The sequence below is a fragment of the Petromyzon marinus genome, chromosome 31, assembly GCF_048934315.1.
Source record: "Petromyzon marinus isolate PM22_M1 ecotype Great Lakes invasive population chromosome 31, UKy_Petmar_22M1.pri1.0, whole genome shotgun sequence".
Lineage (NCBI taxonomy): Eukaryota > Metazoa > Chordata > Hyperoartia > Petromyzontiformes > Petromyzontidae > Petromyzon > Petromyzon marinus.
In genome coordinates, this window is record NC_133697.1 from 13,097,972 (window position 1) to 13,120,358 (window position 22,387).

The 22,387-nt window shown below is 56.7% G+C and overlaps 1 protein-coding gene across 2 annotated transcripts in view; it reads right to left on the minus strand.

Moving 5' to 3' along the window:
- The window catches only part of LOC116947871 (uncharacterized), an 82,610-nt gene that overhangs the window by 45,061 nt on the left and 15,162 nt on the right, over window positions 1-22,387 (minus strand). For both annotated transcript variants that reach the window (XM_032964104.2, XM_076071109.1), the window contains exon 2: window positions 7,132-9,095. In XM_032964104.2, the coding sequence (XP_032819995.2) occupies window positions 7,132-9,079 (1,948 nt within the window). In that variant the 5' untranslated portion in view covers window positions 9,080-9,095. The remainder of the gene's footprint in view (window positions 1-7,131; window positions 9,096-22,387) is intronic.

Here is a 22,387-nt window from a genome sequence, read left to right on the forward strand (position 1 = left end):
TGTACGATTCACTGCGTCGCTTGAGTTTGCCGTTAAGAGTCTATAAAACAGTGGCTCCAAAGGATTTTAAGTACCCCCCCTCCCCCCCCCCGTCAAAAACCCAAGCCATCGCATCCTCCTCCCCCCCACACACAAGGTTATTAAGGCCACAAAAAACGGAGAGATCACATGTCCACGCATCTAGTCACCGCAGCGTTAGTGAGCCATGTGTTTCAAGTTGTGCCTTAGTGTGTTTTGCGTTAGTTAGGCATGTTTCGGATTGTGCGCGAGTGTATTACGGCCGCTGACTTTCTCCTGCACAGTATCCATGCCACTCCCCCTCTGCCGTCACCTCCCCCCGGTAAAGGCAGGTGAGGGACACACCCCAGGAGATGAGAACCGCGGCTTTAAACGGTGTGACAAGCAGCAAGGAGGAGGATGCAATGGGACACAATTTGAAGGCGCTCACGTCTCAAGCCAAAAAAAAAATCGCAAGCGAATCGAATATGTAAAAATCACCTTCCTTTGGCTCATGTAGACCAAGCGCATGTGGGTTGGGGGGGGAGCGGCAGCATGGCGAGATCGCGCACGCACACAGTGTACGTTCTGGTACTTGTCGCTCTCGTCTCCCATGTGTGCCGTTATAGGCGAGGTGGTGCGAGTGGGAGGCCGAGGGAGTGGGAGTGGAGGGAGGGAGAGTGGGGCGTTGCAGGCAAATACAGGTGGTGCGGGAGTCTGTGGGGTGTTGGCGACGGTGGCAAGAACCGCCGAGTGGCTTCACGCGCGAAGATGACGGCGCATCAGCGGCGGGCACCACATCCAGTGGCGGGCACCACTCCGCCCGACGCGCCAAAATAATCCGCCGCGTAATCGGCGTAAAGAGCGCGAGCCGCGCGAGAGATCACATCCCGATGTGAAACATGTTGCCGGCAAAAGGGGTGGGGGAACTCTCCGGGCCATCGCACGAGTCGGCAGTGCGAGTGAAGTGGGTGGTGTCCGAGTGGGCGCTGGCGGTAGGGCGTAAACGTCGCTAACCTCGGGAGACAAAGGTGGCCGGGCGTGACGCTGGCCAGCCACCCCCTCTCGTGTGCCGTTCTGGCCCTTTACTAGGTGCTCACTAACAGCACTTGCCCCAATAGTCTGTCAATGCTATCAGGGGGATCTTTGTCTTCGTAGGTGGTGGAAGTGGAGTGGGCATCGAGACAATGCTCATCTCAAGTTAACAGCACTGGGCCAGTGCTGACATTTCCACATCCCTACGAAATGATGGACATTTGTATTGGCCTATCCTGACGGTGCCAAAAAGTGAGGCAGAAGAGGGGAGGAAAACTTGATCTGCGTATCATTACGCAACTGTCAAACAAACCAAAAAACCCGGGACATTCGATGTCCTGGCAAGACTTCCAGATTGCTCAGGGTGGCAACGTCCTCACACCAGAGGGCAGCAATCGGGAGAGACAGCAGCCCTGTGTGTGCGCTTTGACGTGCAGACTGCAGGGAGCTCATTACTGCCTGGCGCTTCATGGGGAAAAGCGTAATGCTGTTGCCGAAAGCCCCATTAACCCTTTCCCCGCTCCGAGGCGTCCGCAAGTTGGAGGGTGGCTGTCCCGTTCGCCGCCGAATCTCGGAACGCGCGAGCGGTTCAGGGTAAATTTTATTTAGAGGAGGCGTAGCGCCATTGCTTTAAAAAAAAGGGGCATCGTACCCACCGCAGAGAACCGCAGTTGAAGCGACCAAACTCTGCGATGGCTGGCGCCCCGACTGTGCCGCACGACCTCCCGCATGGCCCTGCGGGAGCTTCGGCACGTCTTCAGACCCCAAGACGTACCGATGAAGTTATTTTATTTGACCGTTTCTTCCGATTCCGTGCCGATGACGTACACGCACGTCCATCAGAAGAAAAACTGATGACGTACACACCTACATCAAATCGGAATGGGAAAGGGTTAACCTGTTTGCATGCAATTGCCAGCGTGTAGAACGTGCGCACCACTTGCATACAAGAGGAACGCTTGACAATGGCTCGGGAGACCTAAGTCCACATAACTGTCAACCCCTTATCAGTGCCCTACCTTAATAGACACATTCGGACCGTATTGGTCACCATGTGCACTTATAAATCTCAACGTCCGTCCTACAAAACTCGATTTCCCTGCACAGGAATACGGCTAAACCGAATGGGTTGACAACTACGAGTTCAACTCCTCTCAACGCACAACCATGATCGCGAGTGGCAGTATCCGAGATGGATGGGTGCGGAGCCGACTCAAGCCACAACCTCATTTGTCACTCTGACCCTGATAATAGGCGCTCGCTAACAATGCCCGCTCTCGCAACCATTCGCTCGTGCGCCAGCGTAGTCTCAATAGGTGCTCGCTAACGGCACCTTGCACACCCGCACGGAGTAGATTCTGAAGGCTGAAACGGGCATCTGTGTGTGTGCGGGCGCGCGCGTGTCTCTTTGAACTCGTATAGGACGGTGACTATTGACAGGAACTCGGGATTAGTTTCCTCGCCTTAGAGTGCTGGCGGTCGTGGGTACCGCACGGGAAACGACCCGCATCCAATCTACGTTGAAGTCCGCCGGACTCCGAGTACAAAGCGTTGTAAAAGTCAACATTAGTCGTGCGGAGACCCGAGATGGATGGGTGCGGAGCCGACCAAACCACAACCTCATTTGTCATTCTGACCCTAATAGGCGCTCGCTAACAATGCCCGCTCTAACAGTCTGAAAGCCTTAATGCGGGGGACCTTTGTGTGTTTAAAATGTGTCTGTGCATAAGGCTGGGGTGTGTGCGCGCACTTGGGTCCGGGTCACGAGGGAGTAGGGATCTCGCTCAGAGGCGTGCGCGCGCGAGCGCACACAAAACAAAGGGACAAAGATGCCCTGTTCAGCCTTATAGACTATCGGGGGGGGGGTGGGGAAGTTCTGCTAGTGAGCACCTATTAATGTCGGCGCAGCACAAACAAGAGCGGCGGCGAGGTGCGCGCGGCACCGGCACGCGCACCCAGCCGCCTTTGCATCCCCGGCGCTTACAATTCGAGCGCTGCACACCCGAGAACCAATTCAAGGCCGAAATGACCTGGGAGAAAGCCGATGCCGGATTTGCCCAGTCGTGAGATCGAACCCTGGGTTCGCCGCCACGAGTTCAATCCCCGGCCGCACACAAAGCAGCAGGACGTGGTATTATCTGACCACCCCCTATCCCCCCCCCCCCCGCCTTCCTCCCCTAGATCGACTCAGCCTTGAAACGAGTAACCTGGCGCAGCATGAAAAAATTTCATCAGCGCTGGGGGGGGGGGGGGGGGGGAGGCGTGGCGTTTGCCACACCACCCTCTCGGCGGGCGTAAATGAGTGCTCGCTAACGGCACTCAGCCCAACAGTCTGCAACGGCTACACAGGGGGGGGTCTTTGTGCAGCGAGCGCGCGTGTGCACGTGTGCGTGTCCGTCCGTGCCACTTGGGGATGCGAGTGGGGCTGGGTCGTCGTTACGTTTGGGAATAGGAGGCGATGAGGTCGGGACAGACAGGCGGAGGAGGCTGGTTGGTGGTAGCGTCTGTGTCTAGGGGTAGTGTGGGTGGGTGGGTGTAGGGGAGGAGGAGGTGGGGGGGGTTAGGCGGTGGGAGTGGGCGGAGTGGTGCGGATATACCCGGTTTGAGGCCACGAGGGGCCACCAAAACAAAAAACCAACAAAACTACGACAATGACAGCTGTCAGTTCCCATAGAGGGAGCACCAAAGCTCTCAACAATTCAGCCGCCCCCCCAACCCGCACCCACCCAAAAGCCCCCCCCCCGCCCCAACTCTCCCCGAGTAGGCCACGCCACCCCCTCTCCGCCAGCCTTGCCAGATCCAGGAGGTTTATACCTCTGGATCTGAAGGTTATTGTTCCGGGCGCCTGCCGAGCTTTTCACGAGTGCCGCCCTGCGAGCTCTCCGCCATAAAACGTGGAGCTCCCAGCAGGGACGTGGAATGAAACGTCGGACGTCGTGCCCGATAGGACGCGCGGCACGGCCGGAAAAACGCGTGCGAGAGTTGTTTGCTTTGTTTTCATTAAAAAAAAATGTAAAAGGTGAATATTTTGAATTCAGCTGACGTCTTTTTTTTTACTTTACACTCGCACGTGGACTGCTCTTGCTCATGACGTCACAAGATCTCTAACGTCTACCACGAGGCAGACGGACAACCGTTCTTGGTTAGTAAGCCCGCAGGATTAACCAGGGCGGCCGCTCGGCTCGAACCACAAAACCTTCTAAATCGCCTCCACGACCACCAACAACCACCCAACCACTCCAAACCTCTTCACACCACCAACAGCCACAGCACTGCCACCACTCCTGGCCGCCTTCTCCTCCTCCACCCACCACCACCACCTCCGCTCACGCTTAAAAACAAAAGCCACGAGGCCCGGGTGGGCACTGGGTCGAACGCATCTGCGCAGCCGCCTGCGTTGCCAACTGTCGGCAGGGGTGACACGGGGTGGGTGGGTGGGGGGGAGATCGATACACTCAGCCCTGGGGCCCGCAGCAGTCGGCATCGATAATCGCCACTGCTGAGCACCAATTTTTTTTTTTACGCAGGGCAAAGCACTTAATATCCTTGTTCGGCGACCGCGAAGCACCCTTGTTAAGCGCAGATCGTTAGGATCGCGCACGCACACCGGTTTTACGCCGCGTTTGTCCGTCCGTGGGTACAAGGAGCTGCTGCTGCTGCTGCTGCTGCTACTGCTTTGTTTTATTTGTTGCCGGGTTCCGGAGAGAGGAGGAAGAAAACCGCACACACCCGCTGAAACAAAAGTGCCGAAACTCGCACGGCATCGGGTTGACGGACGCAACGACAAAGCAGGCAGCGCAGGCACGAACGCACCGGAAGACAGGCCGACATAACGAAAAAGAGGCGGACAGACCAAGAGACAAACGGATGATAGACACCGATTGACAGACCAACAGATAGGATTGATAGACGAATTTTCACACAAAGAGATGGAGAGACAAACGGAAAGACTGACAGACAGACCAAGAGACAGGAACGTTACGTACGCTATACAAAACCACAACTGGAGGTGTATTCTGTGATACAGTGCGTTGCATTAATTTGGAAACTCACCATAAATACATTTTGAATGTTTTTTTTTTACTTGGCTGTTCTTTGCGTTTTGCAAGGAACGCCCCCCAGGAGTAGCGCCATTCACGGCTGACCACCTTCGTCTCCCCAGTGATGATGTCTACACACTGCACCCCAGTTGGTCCCTTAAGGCCGAGTCAACCTAGAGAAGGCCCATGACCGGTTCAGATGTCAGATCGCCGATGGTGGCCGTGAGCGGGAATCGAACTTGGGCCGCAGGGTTCGTAGCGCATTAACCGCTGCACTTCCCTCTCCCCAAAGACAAAGACCTCCCCCGCGCCCGTATAGCCTGTAACAGACTGTCGGGGCAAGTGCTGTTAGCGAGCACCTATGAAGGTCGGCAAGGTACACGAGGGGGCGGGTGGCCAGCGCCACGCCCGGGCCGCCTTTGTCCCCCGAGGTGGCGATGTTTACGCATCGAACCGGGTGCTCTTTTGAGGCAGAGTCGACCTAGGGGAGGCCCAGGACCGGTTAGGATGAACGTCATTGATGTTGGCCGTGAGTAATAAATCAAGCCCGCGTCGCCAGGCTAGCTACACTGTCGCTTTAACCCCCCCCCCACACACACACACAATGTACAGCGTACTCGGTATTACCACGAGAGAAACCACCGCACGCTTCCAGGAAACACGCACACGCAGCGCAGTCCGACGACATCACAAAGGATCAGGCGCGCTTGGCTGGGAAATTTACCCGCGACAGAGAGCACCACAACCGACGCAGTCACCCCGGGCGCTGGTTCACCTGCATTGCGAGCATGGAAAATAACTCTCGTGCAAATGTCCACAGGAGGGAGACTTCTTGATTTATTTGTGTTTTAGTTAAATGGTGTAAAAGATTTAAAAGGGCTGTAAAGGACTTTGGGAGGTTTTGCATAGAATGCCATGACAAGTGTATTTACATATCGTAAAATAGGTAAAAGCGAGCTGGTTACTCATTCTTCTGAGGATCATTAAGAGTCTGTTAAAATGATGCGGCGGGCAAGGAGGACAGTTTTCCCTCCACAGATGGAGTGGCTAAGACCTCCACTGCTTAGTTTATCATTTAATCAGAGTATTTATTTACCCTGGAGGAATCTGACGAGCTATAAAAGCTCTTTCGCAGATGTCCAATAGGGGCTGGTCACAACGTTAACAAATACAAAAACACAAACGGGAGTGCAACGCATAGCCAATCACTAAAAAAATATATAGACACATTCAACTAAACTAATTGTATCTTACCAGGTAAAGCCCACTATAGTATTAACTTATTTTTCAGAAGCAACCTGGCCACCTCCCCCCCCCCGCCACCTACAGCCTCCATTTCGCCAACCAACATTACCAGCGTGATGAAGTATGGCAAAAAAAAATAACCCCCTTGATCAACAAAGTATGGGGAAACATTCATCCAGCAGTGGATTGCCACGGGGCCAGTAAATCACTGTACCGTTTAATTGATTAAATGGAAATGACAAATGTCCTCTGTGACTCATTGAGAACTGAACCAAGCAGGCTCGGTCAAATTTAAGCGCAATTAGCGAAAGGCATACAATAACAGTGGCCAGGAATAGAAATACGGGATAAAATTAATGTCCATTTCACCACCCACAACAACAACAGCAGCGACGTTTTGGTCCATCAGTGTTCTGAATCAACATTTACAGCAGCGTGTGTTCAAAAGCAGGCAAAAAAACTCCGTTCTGGCTTCAAATTTCTGAATCCCATCAGCAAAATGCGGCCAAGTTAGTTCATTTTTTTTGTTATGAATTCCCCGAGTGTGGACGGATGAGTTGGAAGCAACCTGAAGGGGGGGGGGGGGGGGATGGGGGCACGGGGGAAGCATGCCCACAAACTCCACAGCTCCCAGCGGTGCTGGCCCGGCACTTTGACCCCGGCCTAGCACCAGCCAGGCATCCAGCCCCCCCCCCCCCCCCCCCGCGAGACTCCGCCGCAGCTGTCTCGCAGGATAAATTTAGCGAGAAAAAGCCGGCGAGCCAGAAGCAAACAAAACAACAACGAAACAACACGAAAGGCGAGCCGCGTTTACCTGGCTCCGCGCGCCACGTAGGCTCGTGCCCTTGTCGATGGCAGGGAAGCAGCGGGGGGCTTGAACCGGGCCCAAAGAAGTACGTTCCCGTGTAGCTCAGGTTCCTTCCGCTGTAGGCCAGAGAAGGGGCCATCGCGTCCGCAAAGCCGTGGGGTGCCCGCGGCTGCAGTAGCCGCAGCCGGGGCGGCTGCGGCGGCCGCGGCACCACCGCAAGCCGAGACGCGAACAAGCGGGGGCCCAGCAGGGAGGGGTGCGTGCGATTGCGCCGGGAGGTCGGCGCCGGCTCCAGGGTCATCCCCGTCCTGAGCGGCCGCGCCCCGGGCCCGAGATCGTACGGCGGGCGCTTGTCGGCCGCGCGCGACCGGTCAGCGCCCGGCCGCTTCATCGACAGGTCCAGCGGGACGTCGTCGTCTACTGCCGACGACGACGCCGCCGACGACGCCGCCGACGACGAGGCCGCCGGCACGAAGTCCACGCCGCCCGCCGTTACCGACGGCTGAAAGCCGACGCCGGTCAGGAAGCATCCCGAGTACGGGACTGAGAAGGAGGGGGGCGGCGGCGCGATACGCCGGCAGTCCAGGGGCTCGGCCGGGGGGTTCCACGGCGCCTGCGGCAGCGTCCCGGCCGTCTGCTGGTAGCCCACGCCCTGCGCCGCCAGGACACCGTCGCCCCCGGACTTGCTCTGCCGCATGGCTCCCGACGCCGCCGACGCCGCCGCCGACGCCGCCGCCGACAGAATGGACGACGCGGCGGAGACGACCACGGGCGGCCGCCTGCCGTCCCGGCTCGCGGCGAAGGGGCACTTGCAGGCGTCGGCGCGCGAGTTGGCGAACGCCTCGGCCTCCGCCCGCTCCACTCCCGGGGCACCGCCGGCGACGGCGGAGGCGGGTGGGTGCAGGGAGGCCGCGTCCGTCTCGGACAGCATGGAGCCCTGCGCCAGCGAGCAGTCCTGGCCCGGCCCGGCCGACGCTGCCAAGCACGGGCTGCGCCTGTTCACCAGTGTGCTGCTGCCCCTCGGCTGCTGCTGCTGCTGCTGCTGTTGTTGCTGCGGCTGCTGCTGCCGCTGCACTCCACTACCACCGCTGCCGCTGGCTGCCGCTCGATGCCTCTCGGGCACTGGCGGCGCCGGCTGCGGAACGCACGGAGCGGCCAGCGCCAGGTCATCGTCGTCACGCTCCAGCAGCAGGTTCACCAGCGCCTCCGCGTTCAGGCTGGCCACCCGGCGCTTCCTCACCGGCTGCCCGTCGTCGGGCGCCTCCCGCAAACCGCGCCACCGGTGGTTCGGCTCGTGCTGCTGCTGCTGCTGCTGCTGGCCGTGGCCGCTGTGATTGCGGCGACGGACGCCCGGCAGGCGGGCGGCCCAGCCGCCGACGTCGTAGCCGTCCTCCTCCTCCTCGTAGTCGTCGTCGTCGTCGTCGTCCGAGCTGGGGGCCCCTCGCCGCTTGTGGCTCCTGCGCACCGCCCCCCGCGGGGGGCCGCACGCGAAGAGCGCGACGGCGGCCTTGCGCTTCCTGGGCGCCACGTCGGCGGCGCTCAGCCCCTTGGCACCGCAGTCTCTCGTCGCGCGCAACGAGCCGCCGCCGTCGCCCTCCTCCGCACACTCGCGCTGCTGCAGCTGCAGCTGGTGCTGCTGGTGCTGCTGGTAGGAAGGCGGCGGGGGTCGCGGCGGCGAGGGCACGAGCCCGCCGTCGCCCTTGGGCGCGTCAGACGACGCTCCGGCCAAGCGGAACGCCGAGAACCGCTTGCGCAGGGGGTAGGTCTTCCACACGCCGCTCGAGTGCGAGGAGTCATCGGCGTCGCCCCTTCTCGCCGCGGTCGCGGCGGCGGCAGAGGCGGCGGCCGCCCTGCTCGCCTGCTGCAGGTCGCTGTCGCAGGGCGGGCCCAGCCACACCTGCAGCAGGGGGCTCTGCATGTGGCTGTGCGCGCGTCCCGCCAGGGCTGACGCCATCGCACCGCCTGCGCCCCTGCGGAGGAGAGGCGTGCACGGTGGCGGGGAGGGGGGGGAGCGGGTTCTGTTAGACTCTTCGGGCACGAGCGCCGGCGATGGCCCTACCTGCTGCTAGAGGCACAGCGCAAGCAGCACACGTACGTACTGACGCCGTCAGAAAATGCGAAAGCCGCCGTTGGGTGATTATTCTTATTACACAAATTTAGAATTTCATTCCTCCAGCACCAGAGTGTATGTGCCGTGTACGAATGCGCAGCCCCTTGCAAGAGCAAGTGGTCAGGTGTGGCCACATCTCTGGGTACTTAAAAACTATAAACTATGTTTTATTTGTACCAGGTAAGGCCCACTGAGCTGTACAACTTTTTTTCAGAGGTGACCTGGTCACACATGATAGCTCAAAGAAGCGGCCAATCGTGTGGAAATGTTTAGCCGCCAAATCCTCCAAAAACGCACGTCGATTCTAAATGTGGAGGGAATAACCAGGGACCCGGATAAACATCCACAACCACGGGGAGAACACGCAAACTCCAAATATACAGGCATCAGGGCGGGGATCGATCCCACGACCTCCTGTGTACCAGGCGAGACAGTTAACATCTCGCCACAGAGATGTTCTCTGTGGTGCATCCTCAGCCAATCAATCATCCAATTTCCTTCCGCTGATTCAGACTCTCCGGGAAAGAAGGGGGCTCATCTTGTTGATAGCCAAGCTTAATTCACTGCCGCACACGTACGCGCACGCACAGACAAAGACCCCCGTATAGCCTCTTCAGGCCGCTGGAGCAAGGGCTGTTAAAAGAGAGCGCATATGGCGAACAGCATGGTGCAAAGGGCGGCGGTGTCGCCAGCACCACGCCTGGCTAACCTTTGTCTTCCCGTTGCCGAGGTTTGCATGCTGCATAAGGTACTCATTTCAGGCCGAGTTGACCGAGGGGAAGAAGCCTTGGACTGGTTCTGATAATCATAACTGGCCTGGAATGAAAGTCGGGTCCACCTGGATCGTAAACGCAGCTAGCTAACCACCGTGTCACCGCATCAACATCACAAACACACCACATAGGCAGACCCCACCACCCCATACAGCCATCAAGACTAAGACAGGGCGAGTGCCGTCACACGCGCACGCAAAGTCTCTATGCAGATGAGACGGCCGGCGTTTGCAATATCCCCGAGAATCCGGTGAGCGAGCGGAACGCAAGCGTGGCTAACGGGCCTGCCGGCATCTGTACCCGGCACGCGCGCGTCACTCGCAGAGGAGGGCGCCGACGGGAGGTGCCAAGAGGAGGGACGGGCGGGCGGCTCGCACAGGTGCCGGGAATTAAGAGCGAAGGAGCATTCCGTTTGTCTTGTAAGGAGACGAGCCAGACGAAACCGCCCGGCTCTGTCAGGACCCATTACTTAGTCCAGTAAGGGGGGGGGGAGGGGGGCGGAGAGAGAGAGGCAGTGTGCGAGAGATAGCGGAACGGAGCGGAGTGGTGGGGGAGTGTTGAGTGAGTGAGTGAGCGTGTGTGGGTGGGTGACCGAGTGCTTTGGCGAGTGGGTGGATTGCCAAGTGACCGCTCGGGCGTGTGGTGAATTGGTGAGTGAGCGAGGGGGTGGATTGGTGAGCGAATGAGTGGATTGATGACGGAGTGAAGTGAGTCGGTGAGTGGATAGGCAAGTGGGTGGACCGGTAAATGAGTGGATGGATGGACTGGTGAGTGAGTGGGTGAGTGGGTGAGTGCGTGAGTGGATAGGGAAGTGGGTGAATTGGCGAATGAGTGGGGGTGGATGGATTGGTGAGCGAGTGTGTGGGTGGATGGTAAGTGGGTGTATCGTGGAGCGAGTGAGGTGATGTTTGAGTGAATGATTGGATTGCTGTCGAACAAGAGTGATTGGATTATTCTTTGAAGGTGTGGGTTGGTATTTGAGGAAGCGAGTGTTTGACAGTGTGACCTAGTTTGTGGATTTGTGAGCGAGATAGTGCGATTGAGAGAGACGGTGTCAGATTTAACGCTTGAGTTAGTGGGTTGGCGTTTTTTCTTTGTTACAGCACTTGAGTCGACGAGTCCATGAGTCACTGGTTTGCACACGTTCTGGTGTTCAGTGGGAGCGAATACTCGCACGAAGCAGTTTGTCAAAATCAGAGCCCTTATTTAGACTGCAGAAGGAATCCGTTGAGCTATGAAGCTCTTTTTCACGGATGTCCAGCGTGTGACCGACTAGCCATGGAGGGGCAGTGACCGTGAGCAGGAAACCAATCAGGGAATCGAGCGAGCGAGCGAACGGACGCCCACTCGCCATGGCGCGATTCAAACAAACATCGCGACCGAGCGTTTCCACGTCACGTTTGAACGCCGAGCGATCAGCCGCCCTGGCCTCACCGACCTAGGGATTTTCCCGGCCAGCTGTGGCCAGCCTCGGCCTCCACGGAGGCGCCGCGAAAGAAGATGACACCCGGAGCGCGTATGGCAGCGAGCGCACACACACAAAGCCAAAAACGTAAAGCTCCCCCTGCTAGGATCGAGTGCTATTAGCGAGCACCTCCAAAGGTCAAAGACAAAGATCCCCTCTACACCCCACCCTCACCCCATAGCCTGCGCAGACTGTTGGAGAGTGCTCTTCGTGAGCACCTGTGTAAGCCGGAACAGCACACTATATTTTCTTTCTTTACGATTTTTATTTTACCAGGTAAGGCCCACACCGAGCTGTACAGCACTTTTTCAGACGCGACATGGCCACACGTGATAGCTCAAAAGAAGTTTATAGCAGCAAAACCCTCTAAAAGCACGTGGATTCTAAATGTGGAGGGAATAACAAGAGGACGCGGAGAAACATCCCTCCAAATATACCAGCGTCAGGGTCTGGATCAAACCCAAGACCTCCTGCATACTAGGCGAGGTAGTTAACATCTCGCCACAATGGTGTCGCTAACACCATGCCCGGCCGCCTTTGTCTCCCCAGCGCTGTCATTTACAAACACCTAATCAGATTCTTGCTCGTTCAGGGCTGTTGAATGCCAAGTCAACCTAGTGGAGGCCGAGCACGGCTTCTGGACACCGTGTGGCAGTGAACCCGGTACATTAACCACCGCGTTTGTTGCTTCTCAACGGACACACGCACGCAGGCAGGCACGCGTACGTGTGCACGCACCCACACAGAGATGGCCCATATAGCCCTGCATGACTATCGGGGTGAGCGCTGTTAGCGAGTAATTATTAAGGGCTGAACGGTACAAAAGTCAGTGGTGCGGTAAGGGTCACGCAGGATTGGGTTTTGGGTCGCCCCAATGCGGTTCCTTTAAACACCGTACCATATACTCGTTTAAGGCCGAGTCGACCTATGGGAGGGCTCGCGACCGGTTCAGATAGGTTCAGATAATTTGCGCTGGTTGTTAGCCGTGTAACTGGGAATTGATTTCGGGTGGCCGGGGGTTTGCAACGCAGTGCGCTAATCACCGTGCTGGCGCGCTCCCCACAGATACACACGCTCACATGTGCACGAAGAAAAAGATCCCCCGTGTGGCCTTAACAGACTGTTGGGGCAAGCGCTGTTCACGAGTGGCACCCATGAAGGCCGGCACGGCACGCGACGGGGTGGGTGGCAAACACCACGCACGACGGCCTTCGTCTCCCTCGTGGCGGTGTTTAACACGCCGCACCAGGTACTCGCATTTGAGGCCGAGTGGACCCGCGCGCACGCACGCACGTGCACACGTTCCAAAGCCTTGCAGAGGGAGGCTCAAGAAAGCACACGGCGGCGGCCCACACGCGCACAGGACGGCAGAACGAGCCGACGGGGAGGGGGTTGGTTTTTGTTTTATGGTCGGCGTGAACATTACATGGCCATGGAGGTGTGCAGGCGGTGCAATAGCACCGCGGTACACGGGCCAAAGGGGCCCAGGCAACCGGGCTACAAAAGGAGGGGTGACGGAGGATGGAGGGTGAGGGACGCAACGCCATTTTACTCGAGGGCTCGTGGCCACGGACGCCACGCCACTGGCTTACACAGAGGCCTACAATCATGCGAGAGAGGCCTGTAGGTCTTACACAGAGATCCAGGGACACGATAACGGTGCTACCGATGGTAACGGTGGCGGGGTGGAGGAGGGCAGGCGCCCGTTCCAACAAGACCTCCACTAAGCGGACGTCTTGTCAAGTCCTATTTAAAATCAGGGCTGCGTGCCGACCCCCCCCCCTCCCCCCCTCCGGCCGCGGCTCTCGCTGCCACTTAACGGCCCCCTTTGCTCTCACCGCCACCGCCTCCTCCCACAGTCAAGGCGCAAAGAAATGCAGGCGGCCTCCCTCCTCCTGCCACTGCTGCTCTTCCTCGAAAAACAGCCGGGCCACGAGTCCAATCAATCAGCGCGCGGCGGGCAAAGCAGAGGGAGTTATCGGGAGGGATGTTACGGCCGCTAAATTGGAGGGGAAGGGATGCTCGGGTTGGGGGTGGGGCCACGTTGGTGAGGTGCAGGGGAGGGACTCGAACACTCGGGGATGGAGAAATCTCTCGGATGCAAATTTTTATTTTGTGATCTGCCCCCAAGTGTCGAGGCCGATCTCCAATGGCCACGCACGAGTGTGGGAAATTGTCCGCCACCCCCCCCCTCGTGCGTGCGTCCGGGTATCACGTACGCGACCCGCTGTCGATTTAGCCAGCCGTCATACTCTAGTTGGTCTTTTATTAGTCCAGTTGAAGACAACCTGGTGGCATTTAAGTCTTTGGGGGTCTATGGATATCATTTTGACATTCACATAGTCCAGTTGGCTAAAGCAGTACAATATTTAGGCTAATCTTCGTGCTGAAGTGTTACCACTGGAAGGTGTGTGTGTGTGGGTCATGTGTAGGCCTCCATAGGTGCTCGCTAACAGCACTTGCCCCTACAGTCTGCTAAGGCTATATGGGGGATCTTGGCCTTTGTGGGTCGTGGGGGATTCTGTACTTCTACCACGCTGGTCAGTGTGGGTTGGCGAAGGCCGGGAGCAGAGCTGTTGGGATTTAGAACTATGGTACCCACAATGCATTGTGCACTACTGCCCCTCCACTATGCCCACCAAATAGCCCCGCAGCCTATAGCGCCCTATTTTGTGTAAGGTCACCCCCACCACCACAACCAGCACTATCCAGTCTCAAAATCCTGCTTGGCTTCGAAAAGTTGGAGAGACTGGGCAAATCCCAGGTGGTTTGATCAAAAGTACTATCCTGCAAATTTCAAACCAAACCGCCTCCACGCATACGGAGGGGGTTGGAGGACGATGCTCGACCCAGCGGTGCAAATTCCACATTACTATTGCAGGGGCCAATCTATCCACCACTCAACCAAAAAGCCAGTGGGGAATATTTTGTGCTCCCGTGCTTTAGGTGAGACGGCGGTTGGATTTGTCGTACGATTGCTTCCCTGAGAATTGCGTTCATTGGAACTGCAGCGGCCCGGGCAACTCCGTTGGGGCCCATTGTGCTCACGTCGGCACATTATCTTCATAATAGAAAGGGGGAAATTGTTTAAAAACGGCACTTTCATGTCATACCCTCCATGTGACCCCCATTAAAAAAAAATATTTGCGGAAGTGGCACAGTCATTATTAAAAAAAAAACATTAATTAGTGCCCAGTTTTAATTGGATGGTTTTTTTTTGTTTTCTTTAGCCAATGGGACAAAAGGAGGGTTGAGGAGTGTGGGAGTGATTTTGGTGTGCGTGGGTAGCAGCGGAGAGTAGCGGCGGGGGCGGTCATGGGGCGGAGAGGTGAGCAAGGTCAACGGTGGCTGCAGGTTATTCGGCGTTTGCCGAGCGGTCCTGCGCGGCAGGTGGAGACGCAGCCAATTAGCAGCGGGCGGGGAGGGGGGAGACTACCAGGTGCACAGACACCGCAGCGGGTCGCGGACCGCAGGAGGAGGAGGGGAGGAGGGGTTACACGTGCGTATCTCGGTGTGGATACGAGCCTCAGGCCCTCCCCGCGGCAGCTCCGTTCGAGGGGCCACGCCGCCGCGGGGTCTTCGACGCGGCCCAGGAGCGCGCATGCAGCTCACCGCTCCAGGGGCCAGCGGAGAGCGTGGGGCGAGCTCTCTACCGCGCGCCGCAGCGGCGGCATCGGCTTGCATTTACAAACGCGTCTAAATGCAAATGCTCCACCTCAATAAACTGCACACAGAGAGGACCGTGGGTGTGTGGGGAGGACAGATGTGAGGAGGTAGGGGGAGGCCGGCAGGAGAGGAGGCGAGGGTGAGGCCGAAGGTGGAGGGGAGGTGGCTGCGTGACGCAGTGAGGAAGTCGGTCGTCGGTCCCACAGTTTTGGACGTCAGATGGAGGCACTTTAAAGATGCCGCCACCGCGTAGGATCTCGCGGTCGTGCCAAAACGCAGCTCTGACAATGTTTTCGGGGCGGACCGCGCGCGTTGTTCGGCGCGGCCATCCACGTCATTCCTGGAACGGACGAGAACGGCTCGCGCTCTCCCTCGACCGCGAAGAGTTGTCGCCGGCTACTGCCGCCGCCGGTTCGCAACGCCTGCGGCGGCAGCAGCAGCAGCAGCAACGGCCTCTTCCAGGTCGTCTGGCCAGCGTAGAAGAGTAGGCCAAATACACACCTGTAGCCTAAGGAGGGGGCTCTCTCTTAGCGCTCCCCCCTTTCGCCAGCAGTAGCATGAGCGAGCAGATGCAGCGCTGCAGCTTTACCACTATTTTAGGGGAGGGACGAGGGTCAATGAATGGATCGCTCCGTATTACCACTCATTCGAGAGCGAGCAAGCGAGCACACAAAGACAAAGATCCCCCCGGCTAGCCTCAGACTGTTTGGGGCAAGTCCTGTTAGAGCACCGATGTAGGCCGGCACGGCACACGAGGGGGTGGGTGGCCAGGACCACGCCCGGCCGCCTTTGTCTCCCCAGTGGCGATGTTTCCACACTTCACCAGGTACTCATTCGAGACAGAGTCGACCTGGGAGACGGCGCAGCACCGGTTCAGATAATCGTCACCGGTGTTGGCAGTGAGCGCGGGAATCGAACTCGGGACACCGGGTCCACAGCGCAGCGCGAACCGCTACACAAACACACACACGCGGTGGGGGCCCCCGCCAATTCATCTAAAACCCAGGTTTGACAATTTACCGTGGAGTGCCTCGCTCTGCATTATGTTTCTACGAGCCCCCCCCTCCCCCCGCCAGGCTCGCGTTGATATTCCAGCCATAAATACTGCATTGCGAGAGAGGGGCCCCGGTGGCGGAAAGACCTGCCCCCTCTGTTTTATGTATGGGCTGCATTTCTCTTAGAAGCGTCGGAGTGCGCCTCTCCACAGGGGCCCTCTGCGCCGGTGCGAAGTGGACACTGCCAAAAGTGATGGTCGGGGCGAGTCAAGAAGGGACTGCAACGATTATGATGGGTGGTGGTGATGATTTTGTAAGTTGGTATGTACAACTGCTTTCGCACCGTATGTAGCCAACCGTGCTAACCGGAGGTGCGGATGAAGGACACGCGACCACGGGGAGAAGATGCAAACTCCAAATATACAACAGGCATCAAAGTTGGGAGCTAACCCACGACCTCCTGTATACGAGGCGAGGCAGTTAACGTCTCGCCACCGTAGCAGTATTGTATTTCTGTTGTTTATTTTATATTTTTTTGCTAACCTTTTCTATACTTTGCACCGCGTTTGTGTTTTTGTGTTGTTAGTTGTTGCAACTTTCTCACCAGCCCCTCCTGGACATCTGTGAAAAAGAGCTTTGTAGCTCATCGGAATTCTCCAGGATAAATAAAAAATCCGATTCTGGTGGTGGAGGTTGTTGGTGGCTGTGCTGAAGCACCTACATAGCCAGGTTCGAAACCTGGGCTATGACCGAAAGAAAAAATGTCATGCTCACGCTCCTTTCGGTGTCGTCTACTTGTTCTGTGGAATTCCAAGCACCGCACGTGATAAGGACAACTTTTATGTAATCCCTTCCATTCACCATGCTCACCGTGGTGGACCAATCACAGTTGAAGGCTCCGTGCGGTTGAAACGTTGGTGCGCAGCCACCGACCGGTTCAATCCCCGTCAAAACTACCGCCAGATCATTTCAACCCCGCGACCTTCGGAAATTGATTATCCATTCTGAAAAACGATTGCGGAAAAATCTATTTATTGACTCGCAATCAAAATATTAACCACTTTAAAATTGGTTCAAGCGGGCATAGGGCAGTGTTTATTTTCATCGGTTAGGCGGAGCCAGGGGTGGAAATTACAGCTTTCTATGACAGGGGAGTCGCTCCAGAGGGAAAAAGTGGTACTCATAGACCACTTGGGATATTTTTATTTTACCGGGTAAGGCCCACAGAGCTATCCAGCTCTTTTTCAAAAGCAACCTGGCCACAAAGGATAGGTCAACGAAGTGGCTTATCACGTGGAAATCTATAGCAGCCAAATACTCTAAACGTATGTCGATTATAAAATATGGGGGGGGGGGGGGGGCAGAGAGATATGCAAACACCAAACATAGAGGTGTCTGGGTGGGAATCGAACCCACGACCTCCTGAATACCAGGCGAGGGAGTTAACATCTCCTAGCCACCGCAGATATAGGGGCTGAGCTACCCCCCCCCCGCCCACTCCAACATGAACTCGAACTCACAACTTCCCAACCGCAGGTCGAGCGTTCTTCCCACATCGAGGCGGAGAGAATATTCTGGATGGATTTATTTAATTAGAAGACGCAGAGGGTGGGGAGGGGGGTGAGAGATTTATGGGTGTGACCAAAAAAAAAGATTTATGTGTGCAACGATTAAAAAAAAAATGCAAAGAGCGACGCACACCCGGGGGGGTATTCAAAACGGCAACGTCTTCTCTCTCGCTTGACGTCAGCTCCCTTTCACTCGAGGAGGAGGCTGCTCAGTGTCCCCTTTGGAGAGAAACACCGAACCCCAACTCCCACACAAAAAAGGTCGTTTTTGGTTTTGGCGAGTGATATCAGAACCGGTCCTGGGGCTCCTCTAGGTCGACTCGGCCTTTCAAACTAATAACTGGCGAATGCCTCGCGCACACAAACAAACCCCTCACCTCCTCAACTCTTCCTTACCTCTGCTACCGGGTTTTCCAATTCACCTCGTCATTCGAGCACGTGGCACAGAATGTGCTGCTCCCTTCCCACATTTTACGAATCGCGTGGAAAACCCTATTTTGATCCGGTCTGTGGACGTAATGAAGTGTCCCTGGCTTAGTAGAGCAGAATTTAAACGGGTTGTTTTGACAGATCTGCTACTTTGCAATCCGTCCAAAAGGGGGGAAAAAATAGAGGAAGGTGTTTACATTATGGAGGAGTTGAATTTCCTTTTTCGTCTTCTTATAATAAAAACGGGTTAAGCCCTTGATAAATCCAGTAACGGATGACGGCCTACCTACGCCATGCTTGCTCATGGGGATATTTTTTGTTTCGTCCATACTTCGCCATGCTGGTCAGCGTGTGTTCGTCAAGGTGGGCAAGACACAAGGCCAGTTCGGACGTCGTTGGACAGCGTTGTTAGCGGTGGCCAGGAAAATCGGAACTCAGGGCACCGGGTTCATAACGCAGCACCATAACCACAGCGCCACCGTTCCCTCAATTTAACGCTCAGGAAGTTCTGGATGACACCGTCACAAGCGCTTAATAACCAACAGCGACCTCAAGAAAATCGCGAAATACAAAGGGTTCTGCGTTCAGGCGTTGGCCCACGCGTTGGTTGGTACGGTTGTCCGACCTTTCAGTTCCTGCAGAAGCTCGCAGCAAACACGTGGGAGCGAAAATCGAACGCGTTCCGGTGGGACCCCCAGGAAAACTCGCCGGAAAGGGAAACATCGACGCGTCGTCCCGAAAAACCCGATTCTGGGCGAGGGCACCTCGAAGCTGCGATTGTCAACGTAACAAAGCCGAACCCAATCGATGGAGCGGATTACAAGCGTAACGAACCCGTTCCGGTCACCACGTATAGTGTTCAAGTCTGAAATAATACCGCGCGGTCACCAAGCTTGGCCGACACCAAAATCCACGGCAACCTGGGCCCCAACCCCCTCCGCGCTCCCTGCCACCGGCGCGACCGCCGTCTTTTTCAGCAGCAGTGCCGAGCGGCCAACACTTAGGCAGGCGTGTTCCCGCTGCACTTCACGGCCCTCCTACAGGCCCCGTGGCTGCCTGTCCACCTGCACACACACCCCCCCCCACCGTCTCTCTCTCTCTCTCTTTCCCACCTCCATTCATCATCGTGTGGCAAATTGCGATTTATTTACCTCCCCCACCCACCCACCACCAGCACCACCACCGGCCTAAGCTCAAATGATTTTGCATATTATCGCAGTTACCCGGGTGAAAATGTTTTTTTTCCCCCCTCAAGTAAAATTAAAAAAAAACTCCTATGCACGCGTAATTTTCCCGCAAAACCGTTTTTCTTCAAACAATTATTCTCTTGAGTTGCTAGGCAATGGACGGCACACACACACACATATATACACAGCACGAACGAAATACAAAACTACCCTTTAGACAGAGGAATGATGATGCTGCTGCAAGCGAGCAATTATTCAAAGGCAGGACAGCACACGCACACACAAAGCAGGTGCTGCTGTCAGCACCACACACACACACACACACGGCCGCCTTTGTCTCTCTCGTGGCACAATGCGCCGCAAGCTCATTTTAGTCCGAGTCAAGCTAGGGAGGTTCCAGGCCGCGTTTAGACAGTTTTTGCCGATTGCTGTTAGGAATCGATCCACAGTTGCCGGGATCCGTCGTGCAGTGCACTAAGTGTTGTTTGCGAGCACCTGTTAAAAGGCCGGCACGGCACACGAGGGGGGGGGGAGTGCTCAGCACCATGGCTAGCCGCCTCCCCCACCGCCTGCTTTGTCTCCCCCCCGTCCCCCCCGCAGAACTAAGATTTTATATATACACACACACACACACGCGCTCGCGCACTCGGGAACAGAGGTGCAAAACTGTCGACTCATCATATCGAGTGGCTGCTGTAATTAAGCCCCACTGCGTGTGGCTGCGCCAAGTGCCACTGGAACCCCCTGACGACACCATGCGCTCGCTCAACGACTCTCTCACTCCCCTCTGGGGGGGGGGAGGGCGGCAGTTAATGAGGGTGAAGCCACCTTGTACCTCTGCACCACCACGGACCGCCAGGTGCATGCCCAACGCTCATCAAGGGACCGGGTTAGACCGGTGTTTATTCGAGTAGATTTTTTTTTGGTAATGCGTCCCAGAGTATGGTGTGCATGTACGTGTGCAGCGGTGATGCAGCGGTTAGCGCGCTGCTGTGCTACGAACCCGGCGACTCGGGTTCGATTCCCGCTCACGGCCAACACCGGTGACGATTAACTGAACCGGTCCTGGGCCTCCCCTAGGTCGACTCAAATGAATGCCTGGTGCCATGTGTAAACATCGCCACTGGGGAGACAAAGGCGGCCGGGGGTGGTGTTGGCCACCCACCCCCTCGTACGCCGTGCCGGCCTTCATAGGTGCTCACTAACAGCACTAGCCCCAACAGTCTAATCAGGCTATATGGGGGATCTTCGTCTTCGTGTGTGTGCGCGCGTGTCGGAAATGAGCTCCCGTGCGCAGGCGCTTGGGCGGATCGTGACGTCCGCACGTGGGGGAACGGCAGCGCCAGCATTTCGCGCGCGCCGCCCTACGAACACGGCGACCCCGAGTTTCGAATCCCGCTCACCACGGGTCGAACCAGCGCCGGACCTTCCACGAGGTCGACTCGACCTTAAGAGAGTACCTGGGTGCGGTGCGCAAACATCGCCACTGTGGGGACAAAAGGTGGTCGTGGGGCGTGGCGCTGGCCACCCCCACCCCCTCTCGCGTGCCGTCCCGGCCTTCACGTGTGCTCGCCTAACAGCACTTGCCCCGACAGCCCTGTTAAAGGCTGGTACACGGGGGAATCTTTGTCTTTTGTGCGTCGTAAATGAGCTCGTGTGCAGCTGCTTGGGCGCATTGGTCACAGCAGCGGTTGGCGAAGTCGCCACGCGCTACAAACCCGGCGAACCGGAGAGTTCGAATCCCGCTCACGGCCGACTTCGCTGACGAAGATCCGAACCAGCGGTGCCGGGACGTTCCCCCCCCCGCCACGACGCCCCGAGGTCGATTCAGCATCAAGCGAGCACCGGGCTGCGGGCGTGTAGAAAATCAGCCCACTCGTGAGACAAACGCGGTGCCCTCTCGAAAAACGCGCAGCAGATGCAGCCAGTTCTGCGGCGATTCGCGACGTCCGTTCATTTCCATCTCCAGCGGCAGCCCCGCGAGCCGCCGTTCAAAAAATCCCCCCGATTCCGTGTGGCAGGCGCCAGCCTCCTCCGTGGGAATTGCGAGCGCAACGCCGGGGCACGTCGGACGCGCCGATGCCATGGTACCCTTTGGCGACAATCGCCACGGCTAAACGCTTAACAATCTATACGAGCCCCAAAATGACTACCATGTCGAATAGATGCTGCGATTATCAGTTTCACGTGTTCCGCGCTGTAATTCCATTACCTGTGGAAATGACCACGAGTGCGTGATAAATGACCAAAGCGCGATAGAAGATACAATTTCCAACGGTAGGTCGCACGCCGACACGCAACCCAAATGCCAAATTTGTAAATTACGCACAACAAAAAAATCGATATAAATAACGCGACGGTTCATCGGTCTGTCCATCCCGTCTCCGGTTGCTTTTTGTTTTTGTCAAGTGGCGGTAAACGAAGTCACGCGGTCTTGGTGGGCATTTTTGACCGCGTGGCCAGAGACGGCGTCCTTTTTGTTGTCGTCTCACTTGAACGAGTTTTTAGAGGTCACCGATCCCGAGGCGGGACTGTGGCGATCCGCGGCGGAGTAGCCCGAGATCTGGGCGAGTTGGTTTAAGTGGAGATGGTGGCGGAGGGGGGGGGCGAACGTCCAACTAAGCCAAGGGGCTGGGAGAGCCTTAGCAGGAATCGCATCAGACGGTGACATTTCACAAAGATGACAACATTTAGAGGATGCCGCCCTCCCCTTTTGTCAAATCATTGCCCAATGGGAAGCCCTAAACTACACGGCGGTCTTATCTTTTTCCTCTTACGCAGATTAATGGAGCGCCTTCATCCAAGGCGCTTTGCAACAATTATAAAATTGTACGCGGAGATGATGGCAATTAAAATAAAAGCGGAGGTTATTCAATGCAGTGATGTACATTATTAATGGTGATGATTATGGAGGAACTGGTGTTTAGAGGAGAGGTTCAGCATCAGAATCTTTAGTTATCCTGGAGAAATCCAAGATCTATGAAGCTCTTTTTCACAGATGTCCAGTTGTGGTGGGCTGGGGTGGGGGGGGGGTTTGACCAAACTCCACCACACTGGTCAGCGTGGGTC